This window comes from Camelina sativa, chromosome 5 (genome assembly GCF_000633955.1).
Source record: "Camelina sativa cultivar DH55 chromosome 5, Cs, whole genome shotgun sequence".
Taxonomy (NCBI): domain Eukaryota; kingdom Viridiplantae; phylum Streptophyta; class Magnoliopsida; order Brassicales; family Brassicaceae; genus Camelina; species Camelina sativa.
The window spans coordinates 8,483,679-8,500,197 of record NC_025689.1 but is presented as its reverse complement, the minus strand read 5'-3'; the positions used below and the strand labels follow the sequence as shown (position 1 = coordinate 8,500,197).

Below are 16,519 nucleotides of genomic sequence, written 5' to 3'. Positions count from 1 at the left end.
ACTGGGAAATTTAAGAACAAATCCAGAGGAGCCTAGCGACTCAATTTATATAGACAGTGTCACTATGTCTTGGGGGTCTATCAGGAACCGTACCAGGTTTGAATCTGGATGCTTCATGCCTCGCCAGCTCAGGAGGCACCGAACTGTTGCTCTGAACAAGCATCTGCTTCAGATCATAGAAGACCTCGGTATCATGAAGAGTCAAGAACGAAGTCGCAACACCACTCTTCCCAGCACGTCCTGTACGTCCGATACGATGTGTATACATCTCTATATGTTTAGGCATGTCGTAGTTTATGACGTGAGCCACATCGGGAATATCAATTCCACGTCCTACAACATCTGTCGCAACGAGAACGTTGTATCTCTTTGCTCTGAAACCTTCCAAGCTGATTTCTCTCTGCTCTTGTGATTTCCCACCATGTAAGGTCGTGACACGGTACCCAGCCTTATCCAGATTCTTAGCAATAGAGTCTACGTTTTTCTTAGTGTTAACAAAGACAATGGCAGTCTTATCACCCATCTCGTCGAGCAGTTTCTGCAACCTGAAGAATTTTTCGGACTCTTTCATCATAATCACGTGCTGCGAAATCAAATCCGTGGCCTTTCCTGCAGTACCAATGGTGACGACAACCGGGTTCCTCAAGTACTTCCTAGCAAGCCGTTCAACCCCAGGAGGCATTGTAGCACTGAACATATACGTGGTTCTGTAAATCTTCTTTTCATCAAGCTCTTCTTCTTCGTTCTCGGGTTTCAAATTACTAGAAGGCATCGCATCTAACACACCTGCAACTTGCGGCTCGAAACCCATGTCTATCATCCGATCAGCCTCATCAAGAACCACATAGTTACACTGGTTCAACACAGCATACCGCCTCTCAAGACAATCAATCAAACGACCAGGAGTGGCAATCACAATCTCACACCCTTGTGTAATCTTCAACCCCTGCTCCTCAATCGACTGACCACCAACAATAGAAGTCACCCTAAACCCTAAATAATGAGCAAACTTAACAGTTTCCTCCTCAATCTGCTGAGCAAGCTCCCTAGTAGGGGCCATAACCACAGCATAAGGTCCCTCAGTCTCATTCTCTTCAGTCATGGGTGGCAATCTAGATATGTAAGCTAACATAGGCAAAACAAAAGCAGCAGTCTTACCAGAACCAGTCTCTGCAATGCCGATAACATCACGCTGTTGCAGTCCAAGTGGTATAGCTGCCATTTGAATAGGAGAAGGTTTCTTGTATCCAGCTCTCTCCACAGCTTTCAGAAGCTCAGAAGTAAGCTTACTCTCTTCCCAGCTCCTCATAGGACGAGGAATCCTCGAACCCTTGTAAGAGATATTAAAATCTTCTCTAAAAATACGCCAATCCCTTTCAGTCATCTCCTCTAGTCTCTTATCACTCCAATGCCTATCAACCCTCATATCAAAAGAGTCGTAAGTGTCAGCAGCTTCTTCACGCACTCTCTGAGCAGCAGCTTCCTCTGGTCTCTCAACAATACCATCTTTCTTACGAATCTCGTCACGCATCTCTTTCTCATGCTTGGCAGCTTGTTTCTTCTGCTCACGACGGTCCATACCAGCACGAAACCCTCTACCAAAGAGAAGCTGAGCTTCGTGAGGGTTTTGGTAGAGAACGTTCATATCTCTAGAAGTGTCCTCAGTGTTTTCCCAATCGAAAGAGAAACGAAACTTCTCGCTTGGCCTTATAACTCTCTTCTTCGGCTTCTTACCTCCGAGATACTGTTCCTTAATGGCGTCGAGTTCCTTCTCCTTCTCTCTCTCAACTAATTTCTCAACCCTAGCCTTCTCCCTAGCCTTAGCCTCCTCCTCTCTCTCCTTATCTCTATTTCTCCGATCCGGTTCACGATCTCGTTCACGACGGTCACGCTCACGGTCTCTCTCTCGTTCTCGTTCTCGTTCTCGTTCTCGCTCTCTGTCTCTATCCCTACCACGGTCTCGATCTCGATCTCGCCCTCTGTCTCTCTCCCTGTCGTGGTCACGAGATTCTCGATCCCGATCTCGGTCTCGATCCTTGTCCCGATTGGTGTTGTCTCCGTTAACGTCTTCTTCAGTCTCGGGCTCGGAGGGAGTAATTTGCTCGCGGCGGAGACGTTGCTCGGAGATTTGGTCTTGGCGGCGTTTTAGGGCTAATTCTTCGCGCTGAGCTTTAGTGAGAAAGACAGGCTTCTTAGTAATAGAGGAGGAATCGAGGGAGGTAGATCCGACGACTTCTTCGATTGATCGCTTCATCTCTGTAGAGTTGGATGAAGAAGATGTTTCGCTTGGTCTATAGCAGGAGGGGAACGCAAAGAAAGATCTAGAAGAACCCTTTCTCTCTTCTTCTCTTTATCTTCTCTCGCTCGTCTCTTCCTTTATTATTCCACTTTGTTTGATTCCTTTGCAATTTTATTTTTTCTCGTATTTTTTATATTTCTGCAATTTTGGTACATCTTAAGCCTTAAGCCCCTGGGGTTTTAAAGCCCACCCAATTTTTGAATAACCGACTTGGTTTCTCTTTACTTCACTTTTACAGAGAAGATTTGCCAATGTAGAGTATAGAGACATTTCACTTGGGGAAGGATGCAAGATTACAAAACCCTTTCAAGGGTTAGATTTACTAGCTTGTAAGTGACTCAGCTCAGTCATCATCACTTTCCATGATGAGGTCTTTTTGGTATTATGCAACTGATACACAGATATAATGGTTGATGGAGAGATGACTAAAACCATTTGATTGTAATGTGTAAGTAGAGAAAATAAAAACTTGATTTAGTGCTAATTGATGCTCTTTCTCTCTCACAAAACTCAACCCTGCTGATGATCCTAAACTCAAACCCTGCTACATATGCTAATTCCATCATCATACAAACTGATTACATATCATCACCTAATCTTAATTTACTAATTTTACCAAAGGTAATGCTTCATCCCAAGGCCATTGCAAGTCAGTATGAGCTCCTTGTACTCACTCAATAGTTCCTGCAACATAGACAAATTACATGGGGATTTATCAAGAAACCTAGAAGCTTTGAAAGTAATCGCTCACTCAATTGAAATAACTAACTAACTCTTGTTTACCGTGTTGTGCTGGTAAATACGGCGCATCCTTTTCTTGTCGTACTCCTTCCTTGTAAATGGGTCGCTCAGTACTGTTGAACAAATGATCACAATCTTTATAGTTAAAAGTTGATAGAAAACCAATTACAGATCCAATGGCTAAAATGAAAACAGATTCCTTTCCCCTAGAGAGACCAGTAAAAATCTTCTTCAGTTTTATACATTTTGCACAACAGAGTTAGAAGAAGAAGAAGATATAACAAGGGCCAATGAAACAAAACTCACTCCAAACACTCAAGTTCTAAAGCTTACTACTTCAAAGCCTACCTTAACAAGAAAGAAACTGTTGTCAAACACAACTACATCTACAAGTACTAAACTACTAATCACTAAAAAGAGCCAAAGAGAGAAAGAGAAAACCAAAACCTTGATAAGCCTCGTTGATTTCTTGAAACCTAGAAGTAGCAGAATCCTCTTCTTTAAATTTGTCCGGATGCCATTTCTGCAACACAACCAAACACAAAAATGCCAAACTCCCATTACTGAAGAACTAGAGTTTTGTACGAAATGGTAAAAACTAGAAGGGGAAAAGAGAGAGAGAAAGGAACCAGTGCAAGACGAATAAAGCTGGAACGAATCTCATCATCAGAAGCGTCGCAGTTCAATTCAAGAACTTTGTAGTGATCCTGCAACACCCACCCACCCAATTCACCCCAAAAATTAAAAACCGAAACTTTTAACAATTTTAAACCAAACAAATCCTCGAATTTGGTTGTTTACCTTGAAGTTCTCCAAATCGAAGTCGAAGAAATCAGAGCCATGACCGTCTCCCCAATCGTAACACCACATCCTCCACTGCGAACAAAACCCTCAGTTCACAATCCTCTCCTCACTTTAGAATTGAGATAAAAGAATCAATTTTTATTATTATCAAGAAATTGCAGTTAGAACCCAAAACTATTTTGTTATTACAATTAAGGACATTTTATAGCATCTTCCAGATAAAAACTCTAAACCCGGTTGAGATTACAACACCCCCGTTGATGGCCTCGTCTCTGAGCACTAGAGTATCATCGGCGTTAATAAGATCTCGACGGAGTTTTCCGTTCATCGGCGCGTTTTGCGTGCTTTCGACTCTCTCTATCTCCTCTCTTTCTTCGTCTTCCTTCAGATCGGGCTGTGCACAGTCCTTGTCTGTTGTTCCTCTCTTAAGGTTAAGCCTTTTTCGAATAAAGTTGATATTTTTTTTTTGTTTCTTCTTGTTATAAATCTCATAAAATCGCAAAATTGTAGGTCTAAGTTTAGCAGTAAGGCTTCTTCTTCATCAATTAAAATGGAGGAGAGCAGCAAAACTGTGCCCAGCATTGTTGTTTATGTCACTGTTCCTAACAGAGAAGCAGGTTTTTGCTTTTGGTGTTTAAACGTTTTTAGTATTCTGATCATTTTGTCTCTCAGTGGTGGTTGATGCTGTTCTTACGAGTTCTTACTCTTTTTAACTATTTGTTTCATTGGCAGGAAAGAAGTTGGCTAACAGCATAGTCCAAGAAAAGCTTGCAGCGTGTGTAAACATTGTGCCTGGTACTTCCCTTTTTCTTGTGTTACCCTCTTACGCCTTTGTTTTCAGTCTGAACTTCAGTTAGTTGAGTAAACAGATGAAATCTGCCAGCAAGATTTTGTTAGAAATCTTATTTGCTAGCCTAATAACCACTTGGTGGTCAGAATCAAGAAAGACTAGAAGCTATATTTAGTCTGTTTCATGCTCTGTCCATGCTTTCTAATCTGTCGATATAGCTCTGGCTTCTTTGTTTGCTGGCATGTTCTGTGGTTTTGAATACTACTAGTTCAGTCACTAGAAGATGTTTATGTTTGTTTCATTGGATGCAGGCGTTGAATCGGTCTACGAGTGGGAGGGAAAGGTAAGTAGGGATCAATACATGCAAAACTATTTTTATCCCAAATGATGATTAACCCTCTTTATATCCATAAAAGACAGTGTGCGTAGTCTGTATCACCAGATGTATACAACCTTTATTTTGCTTGGAACATTGTTCATCTTGAATCTGAACTATTTATGCTAGCTGATCTCTGAATACATTGCACATAATCTCAATCCTTTTGGCTTCAGGTTCAGAGTGATTCCGAGGAGCTCCTGATAATCAAAACAAGGCAATCCCTTCTAGAGTCTCTAACCGAGCACGTCAATGCAAATCATGAATACGAGTAAGCCTTGTTCTATGACATGTTTCGCATTTCAAAAAAACATGAGTAATGCGAATGCCTTGTTGCCTTGTCCTTAGTAATCACACAAGCTAAGTTAATAAACATGGTTTACTTGTTTCCTTAGTGTGCCAGAAGTAATTGCATTGCCTATCACTGGTGGGAGCGACAAGTATCTAGAATGGTTGAAAAACAGCACAAGGAACTGATATCTCGACGTCTCGTAAGCTTTCCAGCGGTCGGTCAATGACTTTGTAGTATAGGTTTCCTTTACATGTCAACAACATCTGTATTAAAAATAAAACGTGTGAAGTGTAATGACATTTTGCTTTTTAAGTAATACAGATATTGACTTTGTTGATTTTTACAGACATCATTAATACAAAACAAACTGTGACATGTCATGTGCTTTTTAAGCTACAGAATCAGTAACTGGAAGCTGAGACAGTTGTGTCTCCTGTGTCTCTTGAGCCTTAGTCTTCTCCTCGGATTTAATCTGTCCATAGAAGTAAGAGACGGATCCCCAGAGGGAGAGAGCCAAAGCGACACCTTTCCCCGCCTGAAACTTCTCCTGGAAGCAAATAACAGCCAAGACCACCGTCACCGGAAGCAGAGCACTAACCATAATTCCAGAGACCAGAGACGATACACAGAAGATCAACCCAATAGCTCCCACGAAAAACGCTTGCCAGATCACGGCCGTGAACACAACCACCACATAGTACAAAGACTCTCCAAGCTTAAAGTCTCTTGCCTCTCTTGCTATCACCTGCCAGTTTAAAACATTTTCCCATTTACGTATGCATCAAGAAATTCAAAGATCCCAGATCTTCATTAGATAAAAACCCCTTCCTTTTAGGGTTCCATAAACATCTACCTCCGCCGTCGTCGCCTTGAAGAACAAGAAAAAGTCTCAAAGAACCCAATTCATGATTCTCAAAACCCTACTTTGTTCATCTCAAAGATGACATGAATAAAAAGAAGCATATTTCTTACCTTGAAATCGCCAGAAGCTAGCATCCCCACAAGGCAGAAGCAAGTAGCAACAAAGCACAAGACCATCTGGAACTCGAGCACGAGCGTATACGTGACTCGTTGACGAGATTTCTTGTAAGCAAGCTCCACGAGGGGCAATATAAACGCGTAGAGAAGAGCTGCACCAGCGGTCATGAGGAACCCAACAACGTACTCCTTGTGTGTCTCGTTCGCAAGCTTGTCACTATCAGAGTTAATGGCAAGGACTACGGCACCAACAGTGAGCAAAACAATGGCGTTTATAGTGAAAGGTGTGAACTTTTGCTTCACCATGAAAAAGGCAAACAGAGCAGTGAAACCTAGCTGCGCGGAAATGATCAGAGCCGCAGTTGAAACAGGGATATAAGCTAATCCGTAAGAGTAGAGGTAATTGTCAAATCCCATGAGCAGACCAACGACGACAGAGGCGATGAAGAGAGGAGGTTTCATGAGGAAAAGTGAAGTCGTTTCTTGTTCTTCAAGGCAACGACGGCGGAGGAACGAGAAGAGAAGAGGGAAGAGGATGAGAGGACAACCTACAGTTTGGAGGAAGCTAGAGAACCAAATCCTTGCGCCACCGTTGTGGAAGTAGAGACGCAACATTAGAGGGCCTCCACAGCTTCCAATCGCTAGGAATATAAAGTTTATGATCACACGATTCATCACCATTTTCTTATGTGCTTGTCTAGTATTGGTGTGTCTGGTGTCCCATCAAAGACTGAATAAGTTTGTTGACTTCAGGTGGAAACGTATAGTAAAGCTTATATATATACACACACACTAGTGGGCGCCTGGGCGGACCAAGGTTGGCCATTATTTTCCATTATTTTTTTGTATACTCGTTCTTTCCGTCACCACGATAGTGATGACCTTTTCTCCTAAACTTTTTGTTTTTCTCTCTATAAATTCACCTTCTAAATCATTGTAGAAACTTAGAAGTTTTAGATTTTTTTTGTTTGTTGACAATTGATTCCAAATATAAAACAGTACACGCTTTTCTTTTTGTGTAATAATATTTTGTAATCTACAAAAAAAAATTGTTTGAAGTAGTGTGTGTTAATGAGCAAACCATATAGTAATTGATATTGAATTATTTGATATTGAAAAGTCAATGAAGAGAGATCAAGAGAAATTAGACCGATTAATTTGTTTTAGTGTCAAAAACTCTACTTTGTGTACCTTTTATAGTACAGATTTAAGAGTTAAGTGACACTTTCCACTATTTGTTTTATTATATATATACTTAATAGCATATTTTATTATATTTTAAATAAATCATAGATCAATTCTCATAAATAACATAAAAATGAGTTTTAAAAAAAAAATTAAACACATTATCTATAAGCTCCAAAAACAGCACTATACTTCAAAATTAAACTCTAAATATTAAACCCATAATCCAACTTAAAAGATAAATTGTAAAAATAAATTTTAAATATAATAATTATGTTAATAATATTATTTTTATATGAAATGTGTGATCTAATTGTTGATAAAGCTTATTTTAGTGATATTTTTGGATGAAGTGTGTAATCTATACTAATAAAAAGTAGAAGTTATAAGCTCCTAAGGCTGTCCACCTAAGCTTTAAAACATCCAATCAGAATTCGACATGTCACTAATTAACATTTTTAAAATTCCCATAATTTTCTATATTAAGATATTTTTTAAACGACCAATTAGGATTTGACATGCCATTGATTAACATTTTTAAAATTTTCAGAATTTTTTTAAAAAAGGAAAATTTTAAATATAAGGAAATAAAAAAACTATGTACAATATCCCATATCGGATAGAAATTTTTTAGACAATGGTTCAGAACTATTATAAATAAGATTAATATGCTTCCAACAACGAATGAGCAGAAAAGCTTGATTTATCAGGCATCCAAGTTTAAAAGTTTTATTCGGTTTGATCCAGTTTTTTATCTGATCAAACTAAAACTTCAAAAAGTTTCAAAAAAAATCTTAATATATTTAAATTTTTAAAAGTGTAAATATTATAAATATTGAAACTTTTAAAAGTTCTTAGCTTTTAAAAAGTTTTTAAATTTATAATTTTTAAATTTAAACAGTTTCAAAATATTATAAATATTGAAACTTCTTAAAAGGTTCAAATATTATATTTCGAAACCTTTTAAAACTTTAAAATATTATAAATATTGAAACTTCTAAAAGTCTTAGCTTTTAAAAGGTTTCAAAATATTATAGTTTTTAAATTTTAAAAATTTCTTAACATTTAAAAAGTTTTTAAAAAATTATAATTTAATAATTTTAAAATTTTAAAATATTATATATATTGAAACTTGAAAATTTTAAAAGGTTCAAATATTAAAAATATTTAAACTTCATAGAATGTTTTAAAACATTACAATTACTTAACTTCCATAGAAATTTAAGACATTATATCTTCAGATATTGTACATAATATTTAAAATAAAAGTTGAAGCTTCTAAGGCTGTCCACCTAGGATTTAAAACATCCAATCGGAATTCGACATCTCACAAAATTAACATTTTTTAAATTTCCAGAATTTTCTATATTAAGATATTTTTAAAACGACCAATCTCGATAAGACAACTCAATATTTAACATTTTTGAAATTATGTTAAATTTCTAATTTAAAATACATATAAATAAGTGTATTTACAACGTCCCACATCGGCTAGAAAATTTTAGACAATGGCTGAAAACCATTATAAATAAGACTAATATGCTTCCAACTATGAATGAGCAGGAAGCTTGATTTATCAGGCGTCCAAATTTTAAAAAATTATAAAAGTTTAAAATATTATAATTATTAAAACTTTTAAAAAGTTCAGATATTATAAGTATTAAAACTTTATAGGATGTTTAAAAATATTATAAATACCTCCATAGAAAGTTTAAAATATTATAAATATTTAAACTCTATAAGAAGTTTAAGTATTATTAATATTTAACTCTCAAAAATTTAAAACATGTTTTTATGTATGACTTTATAGATGATTGATATTTTTTATGTAAAATTATCTTTTGGGTCAAAGGAAGAAGGATTGAGATCGCTAAATCTTGATTTGATGTTGTTTGAGTTAATTTTTGAGGTTTAAAGAAGAATGATCGATGACAAGCACAAATGTTTTATTAGCTATACATGTGTTCATATTACTTTTTCTACAAGTAATTTGCAATTTTGTAATATTAAGGATTTTGTTTTGAAAAGTTTTAATACGTGTAGATCTAAAAACGAGTAAGTATACAGGTGAAAGTATCAATTATTGGGTGCATGTAGTGACTAAGCTGGTCCGTAAAATTGCACAAATTTTACGAGATAAGAGGCAATGATTTTGGTATTAGAGTTTGATGGGTAAACATGTTGTGTGGCAGTCTAAAAAAAGGTTTTAAATGATTATTCAGCGGAAAAATATGAGGAAGCTGATGAGGAAGAGGAAGAAGATGAGTATAATGAAGAACTGGACGGTAAAAGTAACGATGATATTTATCATAAAAATTTTACAATAAAAATGATGAGAAAGAATATGAAGAGTAAGATAACAATGAAAATTAAATCACGAAGTCATAGATGGTGATGGTCAATTAAATATAAGAAAACAAGATTAATTCATGATTATAAAAATATTTTGTTTGTCTGATGGTCAAAGAAACGGTTTAAGATATGCTAGGTCACCAGTTCGATCTGCCTCGCCTGGACGTCCAATTAATTTCATGATTCTTTTGATCAGATTTGAATTTTTAACCCAAGTGACTTTTATATTTTTAAAAGTAAAATTTTTACCAATCAATTGTAATTTAAAAATTTATATAACCTAATATTTCATAACTTTTTCACTCATATATAATTTTTACAAAAATATATCAAATGAACCCACGCGCGTGGGTTCAAAATCTAGTATAATCAAAGGTTGGAACAACAACTGTTTTTAAAAAAAAGTCAACTTCAATTATCCATAATATAAATAAATGATTTGCTATGAGATCATATTACGAGGAGAACGACATATCTACATGAAAAGTTATTTTAGTGAACTTTCCTAAATGTTGGCTCTATATTTTTATTCGTAGGCTCTTAACTTATACATCGCTTCGACGAATCTACCACTAATTTACGAAGGTTTTCGTGCCGAGACATGAAGGTTTACGTGTAGCTAACCTACTATCTCAATCAGCTGAACGAGATAGGTAAGCTTGACAAGTTCGATAAACTAACCCCTAAATTTTGTTTTTTTTTTTTTAATCTTACCCTCACTTATTAAAAAAGAAATTATGACAAAACATTTTTGACAAAACATTTCTTCTACTTTAGTTAGGATTTAGGAACTGTATTTATATTCCTCTCAACCTTCATACGAAAAAATTGAGATATTGAGTTTTGAAATTTTGTACAGATCCCAGATTATGCCCCTGACTGATAGCATATTTTTAAGACTTTAAATATGTTTTAAGTTTTGACAGCCATTTTTTTGCCAATTAAACTTTTTTTGCTTTAAATTTTTTTTAAGTTTTGAAAACTATTTTGTTTCTCCTCCTTGTTTTTCAGTTTTTTTAAAAGCATCAAAATTCATGTTTTAAAAACTAAACAATTTTAAAAGCATTTTTTCTCCCGTTTATTTTTAAAAACTCTCCAAATATATTTATATATAATAGCAAACCCACTTTTTTGTGTCAACTTTTAATTCAACGGATGAGATTAGTTACAGTTTTAATCTAACGGTTTAAAATTATTAATCGTGTCTTTTCCTCCCACCCTCATCTTTCAAAAGTCACACCTCTTAGTCTTTGCATCTCTTTGTTGTATCTCTTGGTTTCAAAAATCACATCCATTATTTTTTACACCTTTTAAATCACACATCTTAGTCTTTGCATCTCTTTGTTGTACCTCCTGGTTTCAAAAATCACATCCATTAATTTTTACACCTTTTAAATCACACCTCTTAGTCTTTGCATCTCTTTGTTGTACCTCCTGGTTTCAAAAATCACATCCATTAATTTTTACACCTTTTAAATCACACCTCTTAGTCTTTGCATCTCTTTGTTGTACCTCCTGGTTTCAAAAATCACATCCATTAATTTTTACACCTTTTAAATCACACCTCTTAGTCTTTGCATCTCTTTGTTGTACCTCCTGGTTTCAAAAATCACATCCATTAATTTTTACACCTTTTAAATCACACCTCTTAGTCTTTGCATCTCTTTGTTGTACCTCCTGGTTTCAAAAATCACATCCATTATTTTTTACACCTTTTAAATCACACCTCTTAGTCTTTGCATCTCTTTGTTGTACCTCCTGGTTTCAAAAATCACATCCATTAATTTTTACACCTTTTAAATCACACCTCTTAGTCTTTGCATCTCTTTGTTGTACCTTCTGGTTTCAAAAATCACATCCATTAATTTTTACACCTTTTAAATCACACCTCCTTAGTCTTTGCATCTCTTTGTTGTACCTCCTGGTTTCAAAAATCACATCCATTAATTTTTACACCTTTTAAATCACACCTCCTTAGTCTTTGCATCTCTTTGTTGTACCTCCTGGTTTCAAAAATCACATCCATTAATTTTTACACCTTTTAATTTCACACCTCTATGTGTTACACCTCTTTGTTGTACCTCCATGTTTCACATCTATTAATTTTTACACCTTTAAATTTCACACCTCTATGTCTTACACCTCTTTGTTTATTATATATAAACTTTTCTTGACTACATAAACAAGTTTCGAAAAAAAAAATTATGAGTATTAAAGAATTGTATTATTGAAGTATTTTTTTAACTTTCAAGCATCAATCTCTAATTCAAGGTAATTTAATATTTTTGCTGCGAATGACCTGTAGTGTTTCTCGGTTAGATTATTATTACTGTTAGTCGACACTATTAAGTTCATACATTAATCTTATTTTTGTTAAATTTTAGTCTCTTCAAAATTTTTAGCCTTTCCGGTTTTTATGTTTTTGCATGGCTAATGTTATTAAGTACGTGTGCCATATTTTTTGCATGGCTAATGTTTTTGATTCTCAATGTGCAGATTTTATTTTTTGACTTTTTGGAAAAACCAATACCAAGATACGAGAGGCATGATGATATGCAGTGATGCTGGAGCTACGGATAAGCCAAATTTTTTTAACAAACATGGTATAATTATAATTTTATATATGTTCTTATTTTAACCTATTTTTTTCTAACAAACATGGTATAAATGTTAATTTTTTTTCCATTAGATGTTCATGATCCAGGTTAGTTTGCATTTTTTGTAAATAAAGTTTTTAAAAATTTTAGTTGAATTATAATTTCTTATACTTTCTGGGTATCAAACATTTTGATAATATATTGAAATATTACAAATGAGCATGGAAATAGAGAGCTTGTGACAACACAAAATCAAATTCTATAAAGCGTAAGCACGACCAAATGACAAGTCAAGTTAGAAAGAAAAGATCTACTAAAGGTAACTTATTTAGTCTTTGATGACTTTCTAATCTGTATATACAACTTTTTAAAAACATAATGTATAACAGTCACTTTTAGAGTGATCTGGAATCTGCCAAAAAAAAGAAAATGCAAGAAATTTATAAAATTAGTGTTTAGCCTAAAGAAGAGAACATCAAAAGGTGAGATATTATTATCACCTGTTTCACCACATCGACTTTGTTTTCGCTGTCGTTTATTGAAGAACATGATGGTACCGATTCATAGACATAAGTGGGAAATCAAATAGAGGGGGATGCAGCCTGGATGGAGAGCAGTCGACACGGTGGAATGGGATGGATTGGGAGAGACCAACATAAAATCCTATGTTCTATATTTTATTAATTTTCTGACTTTTTTAGTTTAATTGAATTACTTTGATTGAATAGCTGATGAGTGTACAAGTTTTTGTCTATATGCATTCTTAGTCTGTTACGTCTTGGATTTTTTTTCTTTTCCAAAGAGGAATATGTGATTTGAAGCAAATATTACAAATCCATGTATCAAATGTGTTAGTAGGAAATAAGGCAATCAAGATTAACCCATTAAAAGGGAGGAAAGAAGGGGGTCTTTTGAGGGAAAACGTGAGACCAATATGCATGTAACTGTGGAAAGCATTATAGCCAAATATATATCTCTAAAAGTTGTAGCTGAAGAATGTGAGTTACTCTATACTAACCAATTAGGTTTGATTGGTCCGTCATATAAAACTCGGTTTTGTACATATCTAAAAGTGAGAGAAAAAAACATCCACAAGCATAAGTGAAATTTTATATATGGTTAAAAGTAATGTTCATAGTAAATCATTTGTATACAAACTCCACTTGCTTACAACATCGGAATATTGATTGTGATTTGTGAATCAGTAATCTATGGAAAGAGAAATCGCGTATCAAAGTGAAGGGGAAACGAAACTCAATCCAGCCATCTACTCTGATCTCAATCTTCGACCTTCCTTCGACAAGTGGCATTTAGTATTTTCTCGATATAGTAAATAAACCAAGAGAGAAGCAGCCTCATATGTATTTTGATTGATAATGATCAACAACAAAGACAATTTCTAATAGCGAATTAAGAAAGGATACCAATATATAGCACCATATGGTCGGAGACAAACATAAGTAAAATTTTATATATGGTTAAAAGTAATGTTCATAGTAAATCAAACTCTAAAAAAGGCTCACTTTTGTGTGTGACAACATAAAATATAATAACATTGAAATGAACCTTTGGCTTTTTAATCAGCAGAAAGCAATAGCAAGAAGTGAAAATGATCAAATTGATTGAGAAAAGAAAGAATTTAAGATGAATTACAAGTGTTAAATTTCAATTTAGGATTTCACCTCCCCGTGCGGCAACGCACGGGTCGCTTTCCTAGTATATATATATAACATATTTTATTTTTATAAATTAGTTATTCTCATTTTTTTTCTTTCTTTTAAGATCCATTTCAATAATATTTTTTTTTTCATCATCATCACTAATAATACTATAAAAAGTTATAAAAATAACAGTTACAAGTTTAAAAGTTGTTGGTAAAGAATTAGATTTTGCCAGTTAAAATTTCTACAATCAAAACATCTACTATCAGAGAACAGCTAAAATTTTAAAGTCAAAGCCTCTACAACCACATGTAACAGTCATTCATTACCAATCGGAGCCTATATCTTATAGTTTTCCATGTAATCAGTTTTTTTTTTTATTATTATTTTTCTTAACTTCAACAGTTAATAAATTTGGCCGGATTCCTTAAATCATCAGAATGGTATATATAACATATTGGGAGATCTTTCATAAACCTTTCAACTACTTCCACCATTTGTAAAAGTTATACCACAATAGACCCATAAAACAACAAATTAACAATCAGTCACTTTTCATCTTCAAATTATGATGATATATCCTCCTAAGCTGTCTTATCTCTTAGCAAACATATATTGTTATAATACTATTTGGAAGAATTTGTCTCATAGTTTGTACTTCTTTTACTTTAGTTTAGGAGATATGTTTCAAATACTGTTTACTGTTTGGTACGATAGATTCATTTCGATGGGAGAACCGAAAGTGACGATTGTTAATTTGTTGATTGTTTTTTTTAGGCTTTTAGCTTTTGGATGATGCACTTTCCACAAAAAAGTTGTAGACTTTTTCACCGAAATTACAGTAATCTCCATGAATCTTACAAGACTTTTAATTATAAAAATAGACACTTTTTCATAGATAAAAACAAACGGTAACATGTCATGTGCTTTTTTAAGCTACATAATTAGTAACTGGAAGCTGAGACAGTTGCGTCTCCTGAGTCTTCTGAGCTTTATTCTTCTCCTCGGATTTAAACTGTCCATAGAAGTAAGAGACGGATCCCCAGAGGGAGAGAGCCAAAGCGACACCTTTCCCCGCCTGAAACTTCTCCTGGAAGCAAATAACAGCCAAGACCACCGTCACCGGAAGCAGAGCACTAACCATAATTCCAGAGACCAGAGATGATACACAGAAGATCAACCCAATAGCTCCCACGAAAAACGCTTGCCAGATCACGGCCGTGAACACAACCACCACATAGTACAAAGACTCTCCAAGTTTAAAATCTCTTGCCTCTCTTGCTATCACCTGCCAATAAATTCAAAGATACCAATTCTTGATTAGAAAAAGCATTTAAAAAATGCAAGCTTTCCTCCTAAACAAAATTCAAACAACTTCCTTTTAGGGTTTCATAAACAATTCAGAGGTACCCTCTTGGTTTAAAAGGCTTAAAAGTAAAAACGTTACGCACGCATCTTCATTTTTTATCAAGAGCGTATTGTACCTTAAAATCGCCAGCAACTAGCATCCCCACGAGGCAAAAACAAGTGGCAACAAAGCACAAGACCATCTGGAACTCGAGCACGAGAGTGTACGTGACTCGTTGACAAGATTTCTTGTAACTAAGCTCAACAAGGGGCAATATAAACGCGTAGAGAAGAGCTGCACCAACGGTCATGAGGAACCCAACAACGTACTCCTTGTGTGTCTCGTTCGCAAGCTTGTCGCTATCAGAGTTAATGGCAAGGACTACGGCACCAACAGTGAGCAAAACGATGGCGTTTATAGTGAAAGGTGTGATCTTTTGCTTCACCATGAAAAAGGCAAACAGAGCAGTGAAACCTAGCTGCGCGGAGATGATCAGAGACTCAGTTGAAACAGGGATATAAGCTAATCCATAGGAGTAAAGGTAATTGTCAAAGCCCACGAGCAGACCAACGACGACGGAGGCTATGAAGAGAGGAGGTTTCATGAGGAAAAGTGAAGTCTTTTCTTGTTCTTCAAGGCGACGACGGCGGAGGAAGGAGAAGAGAAGAGGGAAGAGGATAAGTGGACAACCTACAGTTTGGAGGAAGCTAGAGAACCAGATCCTTGCGCCACCGTTGTGGAAGTAGAGACGCATCATGAGAGGACCTCCACAGTCTCCAATCGCTAGGAAGATAGAGTTTACGATTAGACGAACGCTCTTCATCTTCATCACCATTTGCTTCTTCTTCCTCAGCCAATGATGTGCTTGTTTAGAATTGGTGGTGGCATCAAAGAAACAGTTGTGGACTTCAGGTGGAAACATATTGTAAAGCTTATATACACACTAGTGGGCGGACCAAGGTTGGCCATTATTTTGTATACTCGTTCCTCTCGTCTCCAAGATAGTGATGACCTTTTTTGTAAACTTTTTTTTTTTTGTCTCTCTATATAAAGACACTTCCTTAATAATTGTATAGAAATTTAGAAGTTTTAGATA

General features: G+C 35.2%; 5 protein-coding genes across 6 annotated transcripts in view; 1 reads left to right on the top strand and 4 right to left on the bottom strand.

Moving 5' to 3' along the window:
* The window catches only part of LOC104786193 (DEAD-box ATP-dependent RNA helicase 21-like), a 3,062-nt gene extending 659 nt beyond the window's left edge, over positions 1-2,403 (bottom strand). The window contains exon 1 of one of the 2 annotated variants that reach the window (XM_010511542.2): positions 21-2,403. In XM_010511542.2, coding sequence (XP_010509844.1) covers positions 41-2,254 — 2,214 coding nt within the window. In that variant the 5' untranslated portion in view covers positions 2,255-2,403 and the 3' untranslated portion in view covers positions 21-40. The remainder of the gene's footprint in view (positions 1-20) is intronic. The other variant, XM_010511544.2, reaches the window with a different exon arrangement.
* LOC104786192 (chaperone protein DnaJ) lies at positions 2,691-3,961 on the bottom strand. Its single transcript, XM_010511541.2, has 5 exons — positions 3,842-3,961; positions 3,670-3,747; positions 3,488-3,563; positions 3,083-3,153; positions 2,691-2,983 (listed from the first exon to the last, which is right to left on the bottom strand). Exons 1-5 carry the CDS (start codon positions 3,908-3,910, stop codon positions 2,912-2,914), a joined length of 366 nt encoding a protein of 121 aa, XP_010509843.1. The 5' UTR covers positions 3,911-3,961; the 3' UTR covers positions 2,691-2,911.
* On the top strand, positions 4,069-5,645 carry LOC104786191 (protein CutA, chloroplastic). Its single transcript, XM_010511540.2, has 6 exons — positions 4,069-4,274; positions 4,355-4,461; positions 4,577-4,639; positions 4,946-4,977; positions 5,187-5,281; positions 5,406-5,645. The coding sequence occupies exons 1-6, from the start codon at positions 4,105-4,107 to the stop codon at positions 5,485-5,487; spliced, it is 549 nt and encodes a 182-aa protein (XP_010509842.1). The 5' UTR covers positions 4,069-4,104; the 3' UTR covers positions 5,488-5,645.
* On the bottom strand, positions 5,676-6,961 carry LOC104786188 (purine permease 2-like). Its single transcript, XM_010511539.1, has 2 exons — positions 6,275-6,961; positions 5,676-6,047 (listed from the first exon to the last, which is right to left on the bottom strand). The coding sequence occupies exons 1-2, from the start codon at positions 6,959-6,961 to the stop codon at positions 5,691-5,693; spliced, it is 1,044 nt and encodes a 347-aa protein (XP_010509841.1). The 3' UTR covers positions 5,676-5,690.
* Positions 14,902-16,420, bottom strand: LOC104786187 (purine permease 2-like). Its single transcript, XM_010511538.1, has 2 exons — positions 15,560-16,420; positions 14,902-15,363 (listed from the first exon to the last, which is right to left on the bottom strand). Exons 1-2 carry the CDS (start codon positions 16,343-16,345, stop codon positions 15,007-15,009), a joined length of 1,143 nt encoding a protein of 380 aa, XP_010509840.1. The 5' UTR covers positions 16,346-16,420; the 3' UTR covers positions 14,902-15,006.